This window comes from Micropterus salmoides, unplaced genomic scaffold (genome assembly GCF_014851395.1).
Source record: "Micropterus salmoides isolate LMB-PRFRI ecotype aquatic unplaced genomic scaffold, ASM1485139v1 Ms_hic_scaffold_3, whole genome shotgun sequence".
Classification (NCBI taxonomy): domain Eukaryota; kingdom Metazoa; phylum Chordata; class Actinopteri; order Centrarchiformes; family Centrarchidae; genus Micropterus; species Micropterus salmoides.
This window is the reverse complement of record NW_024042261.1, coordinates 39,062,868-39,079,281: the sequence shown is the minus strand read 5'-3', so window position 1 is coordinate 39,079,281 and position 16,414 is coordinate 39,062,868. Positions and strand designations below refer to the sequence as shown.

Sequence of the window (16,414 nt, the reverse complement as noted above, 5' to 3'; positions counted from 1 at the left end):
CTGGCGGTAATAAATCATGAGAGCATATGGACGCAGAAGTCTGAGGGGAGCAGGTACCTGCTGACGAGGAAAAGGGAAATTAATCTTGTGGAAAAAGTGAACGTTTTACAGCAATCAAGTAGAGCTGAAACAAACAGTAGATTAATCCGCTGACAGAAAACCGCAGTACCCAAAGAATACCTTTGGTGTTTTGAACAAAACAAGATGTCTGCTGACATTAATTTGTGCTTAATGTCTTGTGCACACTAGAGATCTCACAGAGTCTCTGTCCTAGAGGGGGCGTCTCTGGGACTCATCTCATCTGTAGCCATCGTCTGTTTCCCTTCAGTATAAAAGGTGAACGTCGGCTCACCTGTGTTTTGTACCTGAGGCGTCGCTGCTGTTAGCATTAGCTGGATCTGGGAGAGCGCTGAAGCGTTCCTTCAGATTCACGGCGTGTTGAAGGAAACGCTTCGTCACGTCGGAGCTACTTCCTCTCTCGCACCGAACCTCCTGACTGCAGCTGCTGCAGTTTGTTAGTGAAGCTGAGCCAAACTTTGGAGCGTTTGCTGCGGTCCGCCACGGTCCAGGACCGGAACCAGAAGGACCCTCTTCTTCACGCTTTGTTGACGGAACACGTGAGGTGACGTTAGGTCGGCGTAGCGGCTGCTGGCAGATCAGAGACACTTTGACGGACGGTAAAATGCTCACTGCAGGAAGTCAGGAACCGAGGAGCAGGATCCAAATACACGGGCCTTAATGAGTCCACGGGTCTTGGACATTTGTAACCGGTTCTCCATACCTGACCCTAGTCCTTAGATGTTGACTTGTCTCTGGTCTGAACACTCAACAAGCGATCATGTTTGGTACAAACCTTTCTCATTTAAACTATGCAGATCACAAATACAGACCCAGAGTTTAATTTTAGGAAGATAATCGCAGTCCTGGTGACTGATGATATTTTCTTGAAATTGTCCAGCACCAGGTGCTTCAGAGAGCTGCTGGACCAGTTTCAGTGAAGGAATCTGAATCTGATTGAAGACACACGACAGAGCGCAGTAACATCATGTGATCTGCAGCCTTCCCCTCCTCTAAATATCACTCAACATAATCAGTGCTAACATGTTAGCGTGTAGCTCACGGATGCGGTGATGGACGGTGATGTCGTCTAAATCCTGATGTTGTAACCTGTGTGTGGTTGGACAGTCTGCAAAAACGTGGTGGGTTCCTTTAAGAGTGTCGCATTAGATAAAGTGTGGAGGGGCGAGAGACAGCAGCTGAGTGTGTAAGAGAGAGAGGAGAAGAGAGGAGGAGCGTGCGAGCTTAACCTTAAAGCAGTCCTATTCAACTGGCGGCCCGTGGACCGACTCCAGGCCGACAATTCATTTACAAATAAATCAAACATACAACCTGAAGAAAAACCGTCATATTCGGCATTTCTGCCACAATAAATCCTCCAAACCGGCAGAGCGCTCCTGTGCTGTCAGAAACAACCAATCACAAACATGCATTCTGACGACCACGCCCTCCTTTGCTTGCTGTCGATGAGCATCGTAGTTTACCGACTGAACTGACTTTCAAACATAAACGTTAAAAGATGTGACTTGAGGCAAACCACAGACTTCTGTCGCTGTCATGTATTTGTGTATTTTACTCTCTTGCAGTACTAGTTGAATCACTGTACTGGTGATATTAGGCAGTAATTAGTTCCAACCGTCAAAGTTACTGAAAGTCAGACTGTCTGCCGTGAAATGTGGAAAGGAAAGGCTGAGGTGTAGCTCAGAAAGCCGACATCAGTGTTTCCCAGGAATACTAGAGGAAGAAGTGAAGACTGGAGTGGAATTAAAATGGTGGAATAATAAATAACCTGCACAGTTACCGGAGGCGTGTTTCCATCGACGTTTCTTTATGCACATTTTGAAGTAGTGCGTTAGAAAAGGTTGATGAAAAGCTTGTGGTTTTGGAAAAAAGAGTTGGAAAAACCTCACATGACGTCTTCCCAGCAGCGTTGGGCAAGTTACTCCCAAAGTGTAAAAGATTATAGATGAGTAGTTACTCTTATTTGAGAGTAAGTAGCTCTGTTACAATATTACTGTCTCCGAATTGTGATGCTTTAAACTACTCTTGAGTTACTTTCACTTTTATTCACAGGGCGCATTATTCTCGGGCTGAACGATTAATTGCATTTGCATTATTATCGCAATATGATAAAAGGAGATTTTCTAATCTCAAAGGCTGCGATTACGCTCTGGTCACATGACAAGTGAGAGTAAACCAGTCTGCTGAGGAAGCATCAACTAATACACATTACGCTTAACAACCTGTTTAACCCAAAAAACTACTGATGGACTCCAGACTGTCCAGAACTCAGCTGCCAGGCTTTTAACCAGAACAAAGAAATATGACCACATTACTCCTGTTTTAGCTACATTACACTGGCTCCCAGTATGTTTTAGAATTGACTTTAAAATTCTATTGATCACTTTTAAAGCTCTTCATGGCCTCTCGCCTTGTTATATTTCTGACCTTTTAGTCCCATACGCACCAGCACGTACCTTGAGATCCTCGGGCAGAGGTCTGTTGTCTGTTCCAGAGTCTCGACTGAAAACTAAAGGGGACAGAGCGTTTGCTGTCAGGGCCCCGAGGCTCTGGAACAGCCTGCCCGAGGAAATCAGGTCGGCTGAGTCAGTGAACTCTTTTAAGTCCCTTCTTAAAACATACTTTTATAGGAGAGCCTTTCCCGATCTTATTTGACTTTTTATTTTTATTTTTATTTTTTTAACGTGTATTTTAGTGTTTTCTTGTTTTTAGCATGTAATTGTTTTTCTGTGTTTTATTGTCTTTACACTTGTTAAAGCACTTTGTAACTGGTTTTTGAAAAGTGCTCTATAAATAAAGATTATTATTATTATTATTATTATTATTATTATTATTACAACGGCCTCAAGCTTGACACAAGCTGACTCTAACGAAACTTTAGTGTCACACAGGGAATGAAAGTTAAGAGGTTACATCCGGAAATTAAATTACGTAGGTTTTTGTTTCACACGAGAAATGAGCACCAGTCTCCTGAGTCAAAGTCCAGTTTCTGACCCACCCTGTCCACCTCCTTACTCTGACTTGTCTCTTATTTATTCCTACTGTTGGTGTTGAACTATGACTCTAAGGGCCGCCATGTGCGTTGGTACCAGACGCTGAAGGACGTGACAAAGCGTAGCTATCTGTCGCCCCGGGAATAAGAACGGGCTGCGTGGATGCACACAGAAAAGGATGTTCCCAGTCTGTGCTGCTCACTGTATACACGCACATACTATTAAGTATTAATCCGCCGCTGAAAAAAGTCCCAGACAAATGCACCTCCTCCTGTGTGTCCAGCTGTTTTAGGAACTGCGCCTTTTTTAAACATGCAGGCTAACACCACATGCCTCCTCATTCAGGACGCGGGTGGAGCTGCGGTGAATGTAGATGGAGGATGATGGGAGCGTTAATGCAGCGCTGCAGCACTCAGACACATGTCCTGTTCAACTGCTGCAGCCGCACAGCCGCAGTGCATTAGGCGGTTCATCACCACGCCTACAGCAGGAGGGTGTGTGAGTGTGTGAGTGTGAGTGTGAGTGTGTGAGTGTGAGTGTGTGAGTGTGTGTGAGTGTGAGTGTGTGTGTGTGTGTGTGTGTTGCAGAAACCATTTGGAGAAGAGCCTCATAAATAATTGAAAGGTCTGCTGACTCTCTCTCTCTCTCTCTCTCTCTCTCTCTCTCTCTCTACATGACAATACACTTTAAAGCAGGGCCCTTGACATAGTATATCATTCAGGGGCCACTTTTCAGAAAGCTGGGGCCAGGGGGCCGGACATTTCCCTGAGCCATTATTCTCGTGATGTATGTACACAACGCGCTGCCACATTTTCAAAACCTTTCTTTTGCAATATTGTGCTTAAAGGCACCTGATGAACTGAAAGAGAAGATAAAGAAGTCTTTAAGGAATAAGCACAACACGTCCTGTCAGCAGCTTGGCTTTCTGACGTCTCTCAGCGAGCTACATCTCAGCATTTCCTGTAAACACCCACAGCGTTTCCCTCAGGATGACGGGAGCCGTGTTTCCATCGGATATTCATTGTAAGCAAACTTCAGAAATGTCGCAGAAGAGAAAGAGAAGTGCGTTTCCATCAGCTGCTCTAAAGCGAATATACCAGGCTACACCCAGCGTAGTTTCATCAGAAGTTGACCTTTCGCGTGGCTAAAAGAAAGAAGAAGTAGAGGTTACAAACCAGAAACTAAACCGGTCGATTGGACCTAAAGACCAGAGATCTGAGAGACATGGAGAGAGGTCTGTGGGAATGTGTTTCAAGTTGCTACGAGCGGTGTTTCCGTGCGTTATGACAAAATCTGGGAAGCAGTGTTTGGAGCAACGCGTAACAAACGTGACGCAGTTCCAGTAATGTAGTGTTGTAGTCAATCAATCAATCAAACTTTATTTCTAAAGCACATTTAAAACAAACAAAGTGCTGCACATTGACATGAAACAGTTAATAGAGAAAATACAACATACAGCTGTCGTGCCGGATTAAAAGCCAGCGAATAAAAATGTGTTTTAAGTCGCGATTTAAAAACCGGAAGGCTGGGGGCCAGAGAAGAGAGGCAAGAACAGGGCTGATGTGATCTCGCTTACGAGTTCCAGTAAGGAGACGAGCGGCAGCGTTTTGGACCAGTTGTAGTCCAGAGAGGGAGGCAGTCAGGGAACGAGTCAAGACCGCCCAAAGCGAGACCGAGTCGAGACCAAGACCAGTTCCCCACATTACATGACACACAATAGAATATGGAACAAGATCAGAGGTGCGTCTCAAACTACCCATTAAAACCCAAAGATAGCATCTTTATTCAACGCTCCTTTTCCACGCTGACCATCGCGGGGAGGGGGGGCAGGCGTTAACAGGAACAGCACATTTTTAATTAGGGTTATTGGTTTAATTTGAAGCAAAACATTTTACATCCAGTCAAAGTTCAGATGTTAACAAATAAATCTGACGATGCAAAAGCGACTTATTGATCTTCCCAAAGTTCTGGTCTTGACTTTTCTTGAAATAAAATCCCGAGTCCTCCATGGCGAGACAAGACCAAGACCATCAAAAAGTGGTCTTAAATCCGGTCTCCAGTACTACAACACCACCTAAACCCAACCAAACTGCAACGTTTCACAACTTTAATAAAGTGCTGTTTCAAAATGGCGATGTTTTGAAATGTTTTATTTTGAAAGCCTAACCGGACGTTGCATATTTGTTGTCGCTATGCGTTGCTAGCCTGACCGCGGAGCCCTAAATGTCTAAAAATGACCCTAAAGGGTCACCCGGGGCGTTACAAAGCGACGCCAAAGAGCCTTGTGCAAGCGGCAATATGTGACGAGTCGGGAGCGAGAACGTGACGTCATGTCGAGTATTTTACAGAACTGTGGCGTCACCGCGGAGCGCTCAGCTGGCAGCACTCAGGTTGTGGGTTTGAATCCCACTGACCACATAAACGTCTAGGGTGGTGATTCTGAACACATCGGACAAACTAAACAACAGTACGTACAAGGATATGAAGCAGATGTTTCAGAGTAATGAGCGTAGCGATAGTAAAAGATAAAAGTTCACGTTTACTTTGTGTGAACGTGATCAGTCAGTCAGATGTGCTTTTAGGAGAGAAAAGGGTATTTTTGGTTGTGTTTTTTGTACTGAGAGTGTGAATAGTACCACAGTGACAGAAAAAACTGTAATTATCAAAGGTGCTGCTGATGGATGAATCAGCTGACAGCCTTGTTGGCCGAATTATGATCTTAGATGAGAAGCTTCACAATGAAGAGGAACGTTTCTGTAAAGATAAATTGTCCGACTCTGCCTCAGTAACTCGCTCAAGGACAGAGTGACGTCTCTCTGGGGTCACACTTCCTTTATTGGATTGCTTCTCGCTCCGATCTCGCTGGCCGTTCGCTTCCCTTCTGTCTGGAGAGGAGACACGAGGCCGACCTTCACCGAAGTACTTTATCAGACAGACACGCCCCTTTATTGGAGATCCGTCAGTGATTGGCCGCTGCAGCCGATCTGAAACGGCACCGCTGCAGTTTTATACCCACGCGGACCAACAGCAGAACCTGGTTTCTGATTCCTCCTTCACTCAGCGCACAGGTCTTTAGATCTGGATCAGGTGGAGAGGAGGAGAGTCTGTTTGATCTGTCTCTCACAGATTATGGGTTCACACTCCAAACCGTCAGAAAGAAGCTACAGAGCAGATCTGAGAGCTGGTCCAGCTGTGAACAGATGTAAAATATCTTTATTGTCATTGTAACAGGACAACTACATGAAGTGCAGGGTAATAAATTATAAAACCACATAAAGAAACATAAAAACACATGTTGTTTGTGACCCACTCAGACATTCGTCCAGCAGTATGGCACAGGAAACTACGTGTAAACTGCATTTGTGAAATTTCTTTTGGGCAGCTCAGACGCTCTGACGGCTGTGGGATGGAAACAGTTTGTCCTTGTTTTGAGAGTCCTGTATCGTGGCTGCAGTTCAAAGTAGAGCTGCAGGATAAAAACTGATATTGCAATAGAATGGAAAATAATAATAATAAACAAACCATCCTGTCTTGAGCTTTAATGCAGTAAACATACTGATGGTGCATATTCGATACGTACCTGGGAACCTTTTGCAAGCCCTGGTTTCTCATTTATGCCTGTTAATTTACATCATACCTGAATTTATATCTTTTCTATGTTCCATAGACAAATTAACAATCTTCACTTAATTTAACATCAGCTTGAAAGCAAATGAAAACATAAAAAATTTTATTGTAAAGAAATTCAGGCGTCGAGGGGTTAAAGAAAATTATTAAAATAAAGAGCAGCTACACACCAGCCCCCCCGAGTGCTTTACAAAAGTTTCTTTTTGCAACCAAATCCACGGTTCAGATGGTTTTCTCCTGTTCTCCGCTTATTTTCAAGTTGTTGTCGACAACCAAAGGGGGCGGGGCCTGCTTTGGCCGTTTGATGAACTGATCAATATTGTGACTGGTGGTTCGCTGTGCGTGCAGAGTCTGCTCGTCACTCACTAGCAGCACACTCGGTGTGTCCAAGAACCCTTAAATCGGAGTGAAAGATGCTCCATCAGACTCCTCTGGTTGATGAGTCGTGGAAAACGAGGACCGAGCAAGTTTTCCTTTTGTGTCAAGCAGCAAAAAAGTTGAGGTGCTTAACCTGACTTGCTTGACATTGTGGGATGTGAAACGATGTATTGTTCCAACAGTCTGTGTCCAGGCTGAGTCCTGCCCTGGCTTTTGTGCTTTCCTGTGGAGCTCTTCCAGAGAGGGAAGAGGGCAGCGACCTTTCTGACCCCCGGGAGCGCTTTCCTCTGCGCCTCTGTGCAGCTGGAGAATAAAACACGGTAAAGTAGAATCTATGATAACATCAGAATCAAACTATAACATGGGATCCATTGTGTAGATATGTGCATGTGCCAAAAAGAGTGCTTGTCAGTATAAGAGTCAGCAGAGATGTTCTGTGTTGTGAAGTCTGACGGCACGAATCTGCGTCTGAGTCCGTGACGGCTTCCTGTAAAAGCACATTTCCTCTCCGCTCACGGCGGCGCCGGGACGGACGAAGACGTGAGGGAGAGACACAGCTGCAGGAAAGGGAGCTGGGATGTACCGCCTGTCCTTCACTGCTTCTCCTCTTCCTCTCTGGGCTCTGCCGCTCGCCGCCCCCTGCTGGCCAGACTCAGACTCTGCTGTGACTCCATGGCTTCAGTCTGAAACTGGGATCCTCCCTGAATCAGATCACATCAACATGTTCATACAACAATAAAGGAAGCCGAAGCAGGTGATTTCAGACCTTTATCCCCAGGTTCCAGATGAAACAGAGCACAGACTCATTCAGTTATTTAGTATGAAACCTGTGATCGGAAGCTAAGATGTGCATTAGTGCAATAACTGCTGCTCAGGTATTGATTTAGATACCACCTGTTTGAAATATTCATCATCACTTTACGGCCATTAGAGCCCTCACTGCATTACTGCCCCCCCCCTCCATTAACAAAGTGTTTTAAATCTCAGATGTGACGCTGCGGCAGGAAAACCAAGGTCAGCGTGTGCAGAAGATGTCTTATTCTGCTGCTGTCTTTCTTTTGGGCTAAATCTTCACCACCAGCCAGTGATCTGTCTCATTAATGTGGACACAATCTGAAAAACAACAAACAAAACGATGTAAAACATTCAGTACAGTCTGACACATTGCGCCACAGAGTCAGGAGGATGGCCATGGTCCACGCCGCGTCTTCTGAAAGGTTAATGTGTCTCTGCTGCGTCCTCGGCCTGAGTTTGAAGCTGTGTTATTGACAGTGATATTAAAATGCGTGACACCTGCTTCTGGTTACGATCTTCCTCCTTCATTAACCCCTGAACCTGGTCTCCTGCAGTCTGGGACTTTATTACACCCATTTAATTAAATTGAGCTCTCGACCTTTAACAGCGTTTTAGTGTCGTTTTATTCTAACAGCTTTATATGGCCGTCAGAGCCCCGGGGTGTGTCAGAGCGTTTCATGTTTCATTCATTGTTTTTCTGGAAGTGTTGGTTAAATCAGCTTCCTGTCGCACAAACATGACGGTGCTGCACTTCTTCTGATCCTGGAGGCCATGATGACGAAGCGGGCTCGGACTACAAGTAGGGTTGGGTATCATTAAAATTTTATATTGATTCTGACACTGATTCTACTTATTGAATCCGGTTCTTATTGATCCTCATTATCTTAATCCTTCAGCACAGATCTCCTTCCTCCTCTTCCTCCTTCCTCCTCTTCTCCTGCATGTCTCTAAAGTGAAAGGAGTCTCTGTCCTAGAGGGGGCGTCTCTGGGACTCGTCTCATCTGTAGCCATCGTCGGTTTCCCTTCAGTATAAAAGGTGAACGTCGGCTCACCTGTGTTTTGTACCTGAGGCGTCGCTGCTGTTAGCGTTAGCTGGATCTGGGAGAGCGCGACACGTTGAACACGGTGAAGCGTTCCTTCAGATTCACGCCGTGTTGAAGGAAACGCTTCGTCACGTCGGAGCTGCTTCCTCTCTCGCACCGAACCTCCTGACTGCAGCTGCTGCAGTTTGTTAGTGAAGCTGAGTCAAACTTTGGAGCGTCTGCTGCGGTCCGCCACGGTCCAGGACCGGAACCAGAAGGACTCTCTTCTTCACGCTTTGAGAAGAGGAGACGTTAGGTCAGCGTAGCGGCTGCTGGCAGATCAGAGACACTTTGACGGACGGTAAAATGCTCACTGCAGAAAGCCAGGAACCGAGGAGCAGGATCCAAACACACGGGCCTTAATGAGTCCACGGGTCTTGGAAATTTGGAACCGGTTCTCGATACCCAACCTAAGAGAAATGAGGACTGATGAGGGACCTCGACTTCTCACCTTGGTAACCCAGAAGACCTCAGAAGTGTTGCACGTTCCTGGAAAAGCTCGGCCTCCAGCTGCCGTGACTTCCTGCAGCTGATAGAGGCTCTAAAAGTCTTTGCTTTGTCCAGAAACAGAAGCGCTTTAGCTGAGGGGCCCCTACTACAACGCTGCAGATGCCCCAGCTGTTCATCCATCGACAGCAGAACACAGTACACACAACCATGGTCCCATTCCCAATCTCCTCCGCCTAAACCCTGAACCCTCACAGCTGACGTCACGTGGGAGGTGCTGAAGTGTGAGAGGCTGTGAGGGCCTGAAATAGTATGATGGGGCAGCACCGCGCTTTGCAACATATCATGTTACCTTTACTGAGGCAAAACAGCTGTGGGTTTGGACTTTCTATGTTACATCTGATCTGAACGTGTTCCAGGCTCCTTCAGAGTAAACTGATCATTTGTAATGAACACAAGTCATTATTAAATTATCAGTTCACTTGTTTTTTATCAAAACAGCATCACTCATTTACGTGTAAACTTCTATTTTCTTCTGATTGTTTACCTTTTTTATTGCAGTCTCCTGTTAATCCCGTGTTTAGCATCACAACGCTATGAACTGTGGGTAATTCACTCTGGCAAAGTCTGCAGAGATGCAGACTTGCAGAAAACCTGCCCTCACGCACCCGATGATTTGACAGTGGGACGGCCCTAAGCACTCAAGGACTCACCGGGAACCAGGGGTAATCGATACAGCATAGTATCGCGATATTTTCTGTGCCAATACTGTATCGATACACAGACGCCTAGTATCATAATAATAATAATAAATTTATTTATAGAGTGCTGTCATTTAAAGTGCTTTACAAAAACAATACAATTAAATACAAACAGTATAATAAAATTAAATAAATTAAAAAAGTAAATACCACTATACAAAGACACCAAAGATAAACGAACATTTAGGACTCATACACAGCAGTGAATAAGTAGGTCTTCAGCTTTGATTTAAAAACCTCATTTGAACATGCCAGTCTAATATCTGCTGGAAGACCGTTCCATAATGTTGGAGCAGAAAAAGAAAAAGGCTCGCTCACCAACCGTTTTCTTCCGTTTTTCTTCCTCTACCGTGTAGGCACATTAGAATTCAAAAGATCAGACAGATATAATGGTGCAAGGCCGTTCACTGTTTTGTACGTTAACAACAAAACCTTAAAATCTGCTCTAACCTGAACAGGGAGCCGGTGCAGTGAGTCCAGCACAGGAGTTTTATGTATGTATTTAGATGATCCAGTCAGAATACGTGCTGCAGCATTCTGGACCATCTGGAGACCTCGCAAACTTTTCATAGGCAGCCCAGAGAACAGAACATTACAATAGTCCAGCCTAGATGTAACAAAGGCATGAATAAGGGTCTCAGCATCTTTAAGTGCCAATATTGATCTAATCTTGCGATTCTTCAGAGATGAAAGAAAGGCTACTTTTGTCATATCTTTAATATTCAAATCAAACGAAAGTGATCAAACAAAAACGACCCAGAGACTCTTTACTCTATCCTTGCAATGAATGACCAAATCATCAATAGATAGAGCAAAATTATCATACAAATGACCTAATCTAGCTGGTCCAATAGCTATCATCTCAGTTTCTGCTGAGTTGAGTAGTAAGAAATTTGCTGATAACCAGCTCCTCACAGTCGCCAAGCAAGTGAATAACTTAACCGAATCAGATGCATTTCCTGCAATAACTGGCATATTTGTAAATCGTTAGCATAGCAATGAAAAGCAATCCCAAAAGAACAATCTTTTATTATATAAATTGTACATGAGAATTTTACTTTTTTGGTACAATAATCCATCCATCCATCGTCAACCGCTTATCCTGTGTACAGGGTCCCGGGAGCCAATCCCTGATGACATTAGGTGAAAGGCGGGGGACAGGTCACAAGTCCATCGCAGGGCCACACATAGACAAACAACCACTCACACCTAAGGACAATTTCGGAGACGCCAATTAACCTAGTCCGCATGTCTTTGGACGGTGGGAGGAAGCCGGAGCACCCGGAGAGAACCCACATGGATACAGAGAGAACATGCAAACTCCACACAGAAAGGCCGGGGCAACCGGGGTTTGAACCCACAACCTTGCTGTGAGGTGACAGTGCTAACCACTGCACCACCATGCCGCCCGTCTTGGTACAATAATAATAAAATCAATTGCTTTTTCAGTCCACTAGACAAAGAGACACAATGTAAAGTTGGAAAAAAGTAATAAATTCCAATACATCGCAATATTTTTAAAATCGTGATAACATCGTATTGTGATAATATTGTATTGTGACATAAGTATCGTGACATAAGTATTGTGACATAAATATTGTGATAACATCGTATCGTGATAATATTGTATCGTGACATAAGTATCGTGATAACATTGTATCGTGACATAAGTATCGTGATAACATTGTATCGTGACATAAGTATCGTGATAACATTGTATCGTGACATAAGTATCGTGTTAACATCGTATCGTGAGAACATCATATCGTGAGAAGATCCTATTGTGACATAAGTATTGTGAGAACATCGTATCGTGATAATATTGTATCGTGATAACATCGTATCGTGACATAAGTATCGTGATAACATTGTATTGTGACATAAGTATCGTGAGAACATCGTATTGTGAGAACATCATATCGTGAGAACATCCTATCGTGACATAAGTATTGTGATAACATCGTATTGTGATAATATGGTATCGTGACATAAGTTTCCTGATAACATCATATCGTGACATAAGTATCGTGATAACATCGTATCGTGACATAAGTATCATGACATAAGTATCGTGAGAAAAAGCAGTATCGTGAGAAAAAGACACAATGTAAAGTTGGAAAAAAGTAATAAATTCCAATACATCGCAATATTTTTAAAATCGTGATAACATCGTATTGTGATAATATTGTATTGTGACATAAGTATCGTGACATAAGTATCGTGACATAAGTATTGTGATAACATCGTATCGTGATAATATTGTATCGTGACTTAAGTATCGTGATAACATTGTATCGTGATAATATTGTATCGTGACATAAGTATCATGATAACATCGTATCGTGACATAAGTATCTTGATAACATCGTATCGTGAGAACATCATATCGTGAGAACATCATATCGTGACATAAGTATTGTGAGAACATCGTATCGTGATAATATTGTATCGTGATAACATCGTATCGTGACATAAGTATCGTGAGAACATCGTATCATGAGAACATCATATCGTGAGAATATCCTATCGTGACATAAGTATTGTGAGAACATTGTATTGTGATAATATTGTATTGTGACATAAGTATCGTGATAACATCGTATCGTGACAGAAGTATTGTGATAACATCGTATTGTGACATAAGTGTTGTGATAACATCGTATTGTGACATAAGTATTGTGTTAACATCGAATCGTGACATAAGTATTGTGATAACATCGTCGATAATAGTACATGATAATACCGTATAATGGGGACTCTGGTGATTCCCACCCCTACTGGGAACGTGTCTCAAAGTCGAAGAAAGTGAGTGTGGCGGTTGGGATTCAACCCATGTTGCCGTAGAAGGTGTCAGTCATGAAAAAGTTACAGTTGAAACATGGAATGTAACATCCTGCGCTGAAATATGTCTTATTCTGCGTTACATAAGTGTCGGGTTGCCATCTGAGTTAAACGAGGATCGACTTCACCGCAAATTTGAAGTTCTTTGTTTTACAATTAAGTCAGAGACCAAAATAATGTAACCTGTAGCAGCAACTTCCCAAACTGTTTTGTAATGTCATGAAAAATACCATTTACACAAAGAACGCTGAGAGAAAAACATCCACTGATTTTATGTGAAAGAACCAGATATTTTCTAACTCACTTCATCCGGACAGGATGTAGCCAAGAGCAGATCAACACTTACAAACTATTAAGCCTTCAGTCTGACACCTAAAGTCCAGAAAGGAGAGTGTTTCTTTGCTGCTGTCTGCTCTGCAGTCTGTGTGGATCACAGTGTTGGTGTAACAGCAGCTGAGTCGCTTGTCGTCACATGGAGGCGTGAGCTTTTGGAGGCACGTGCAGCAGAAACTTAGAGACTGAGAGTCAGAAACCCAGAGACTACAGTGAGTCCTCTGATCCTGTCTGAGTGTATTTAAAGGTGACTGCTTCATTGATTAGTGTCCTGACTGGCTGGCTGATCGACTGACTGACCTGGGGACTTTCTAATCTCTGGACTGACTTGCCTGTGTGAGCTGGTTTTGTTTGTGTACAATGACCCGATACTGCAGCCTGTTTCGCCGTCTGCTGTCCACCGAGAGTAAAGGTGAGGAGGCAGACGAGGAGGAGGGCAGCACTCGCAGGGACAGCAGCCAGCAGGGTGAGTCCTCCCCCGACTCTCATCTGTACACACAAGTACTCATGACTGAAGTCCGGTTGGGTTTGTTTGTCAGCTGTCTGGTTGTGTTCATTATTGATCTCTGCGGGAGCCGTAAAGATGGAAAGTTATTAGTTCAACATTTAGAGAGAGAAAAAAAAGTGATGCAGGAAACAAAATCAGACATTCAGTATGCTCACAGGACGAGGACGGATAAAAGAACAGAAATATAACTGAGCAGAGTGAGGTACACAGACGCTGTCGGCTAAATCTGTGCGTGTCTCACCTGGTGCAACACAAATGTACCCACAGCGACATAAAGTTTGAGTATAATAGTATTATTCAGCAGCATGTAGGGATGAAAATACATATACTGTATATACAGATACACAGTACAGTAAATACACGTTCTTTACTGCACCAATAGTGTGAGAGTTTGCAGTGCAAAAAACATGCAAATACAGATATTTGCAAGTTTAAACTTGGTGTACAGAATATTGCTAACCCTCGCTCCTCCTCCTCACCTGTTGTGTCAGATGTCTGTAGTAGTTTATAAATATCAGTGTTAAAGTCTCTGATCAGCTCTCAGTGTCTCACACCTTCATCAGACCACTTCACAAATATCTCTTTATACACACACACACATAAACACATGTATATTTACATGTGGTGGCCTATAAAATATAAACAGATGACACTTGTCCTTCATTCAACCTGTCGACCTGCCTGACAACAAACACAGTACTGCAGTGGTGTATTATCAGTACAGCAGTGATGTAGTATCAGTACACAGTAGTGTGTTATTTGTACGCAGTGGTGTATTATCAGTACAGCAGTGATGTACTATCAGTACCCCAGTGGTGTATTATCAGTACCGCAGTCGTGTATTATCAGTACCGCAGTGGTTTATTATAAGTACAGCAGTGATGTACTATCAATACACTGTGGTGTGTTATCAGTACCCCAGTGATGTATTATCAGTACCCCAGTGGTGTACTATCAATACACAGTGGTGTGTTATTTGTACGCAGTGGTGTATTATCTGTACGCAGTGGTGTATTATCTGTACGCAGTGATGTATTATCAGTACCCCAGTGGTGTACTATCAATACACAGTGGTGTATTATCAGTACAGCAGTGGTGTACTATCAATACACAGTGGTGTATTATCAGTACAGCAGTGGTGTACTATCAATACACAGTAGTGTGTTATTTGTACGCAGTGGTGTATTATCAGTACTCCAGTGATGTATTATCAGTACCCCAGTGGTGTACTATCAATACACAGTGGTGTATTATCAGTACAGCAGTGGTGTACTATCAATACACAGTAGTGTGTTATTTGTACGCAGTGGTGTATTATCTGTACGCAGTGGTGTGTTATCAGTACCGCAGTGGTGTACTATCAATACACAGTGGTGTACTTTTAGTACCTTGCTACTTGTAATCATTGATGATTTGTCCACTAGAGGGCAGCAGATCTCTTCAACACGCCGACATCTTCGTCAGCCTCGTTAGCTGATGAAGAAAGAAATCATTTTAAACTTGTGTGGACACGCGAGTATTTTTAGGCAGCTGAGCGGCTGTAGGTGTCACATACATGTTCACATACTAGGACACACTGCTGTCCTGAGATCAGCCGTGTCTACTTTCAGAAAGGCTTCTTTGCTGTCTGAGGTGAGGGCGTTTCAGAGGAACTGCAAACACAAAGAGTTTTTTGAGCAGACGGTTGAATGTTCTAGTTTAAACTACCAGGTTTTTCCACAGAGCTTTGGTGTTGACGACTCAGGAAAACACTGAGAGAACAACATTTTTAGCCTCTTAAGCTGTGACAGAAACAGAACGCACAACTAAAATTACCTCCAGCGCGAGCGTGACCTGGACAGTGATGTCTCAGTTATATTTACTGAATTGTGTATTTTTATCCGACCAGCTGTGTTTCCCCTTTCAGCAGCTCGTATTACATCAGTCCAGACTTTACCTGAAGTTCGGACAGATTTTTTCACGTCATGTGACCCCACACTGTATAAAAGACAACACTTCTTCAAAATAAGAGATAATTAAATATGGATGGTGTCAACAAGAGCAGGACAACAACCTAATGTGTTCACAGCTACTTGATATCAGGTGAAATATGAGTAAACAGTTCTGTCCACGTTGGGACATCTTTCTGGTGTCTCCTAATTATTGATAATAAGTTAACCTTTAACCCAAACGCTGGTGCTCCGTGTGCTGTATGTGTTTTTATCTGAAGCTAAGGGGTTTTAATGTTCAAAATGTTCTGCTCCTGCTTTAGTGATTTGGCGGTTGAAATGACCGTGTAGTAACGCTGACGCTGCCCCGAGCCGAGATACAAATTTAAAACAATACAAATCTGAATTTGAAAGCAAAGGGCTCGCTGCAGCCCCCTGAGAACTAAACGGAGACAAGACCGAGGTCATAGGTTTGGACACCCTGAAGGGACTCTCGGCTCGGAGTCTTTTTGGACAGATAAACAGATTTCCTCCTGAAGATGTAGAGAGGGTGATTAACGCCTTCATAACTATATGTGGGCTTAGACCAGACATCCATTCAACGCCTGCAGCGAGTCCAAAATGCTGCTGCCGCCTCCTGACA

The 16,414-nt window shown here is 43.6% G+C and overlaps 1 protein-coding gene across 2 annotated transcripts in view; it reads left to right on the top strand.

Annotated features, from left to right (window-relative positions):
* Positions 1 to 16,414, top strand: part of LOC119883421 (fibroblast growth factor 12-like) — a 64,814-nt gene that overhangs the window by 8,972 nt on the left and 39,428 nt on the right. Inside the window, exon 1 of one of the 2 annotated variants that reach the window (XM_038694061.1) lies at positions 11,538 to 13,801. The exons of the other annotated variant lie outside the window; for it this stretch is intronic. Coding sequence (XP_038549989.1) covers positions 13,696 to 13,801 — 106 coding nt within the window. The 5' untranslated portion in view covers positions 11,538 to 13,695. Of the gene's footprint in view, positions 1 to 11,537; positions 13,802 to 16,414 lie in introns of those variants that run through there. 2 annotated transcript variants of the gene reach the window in all.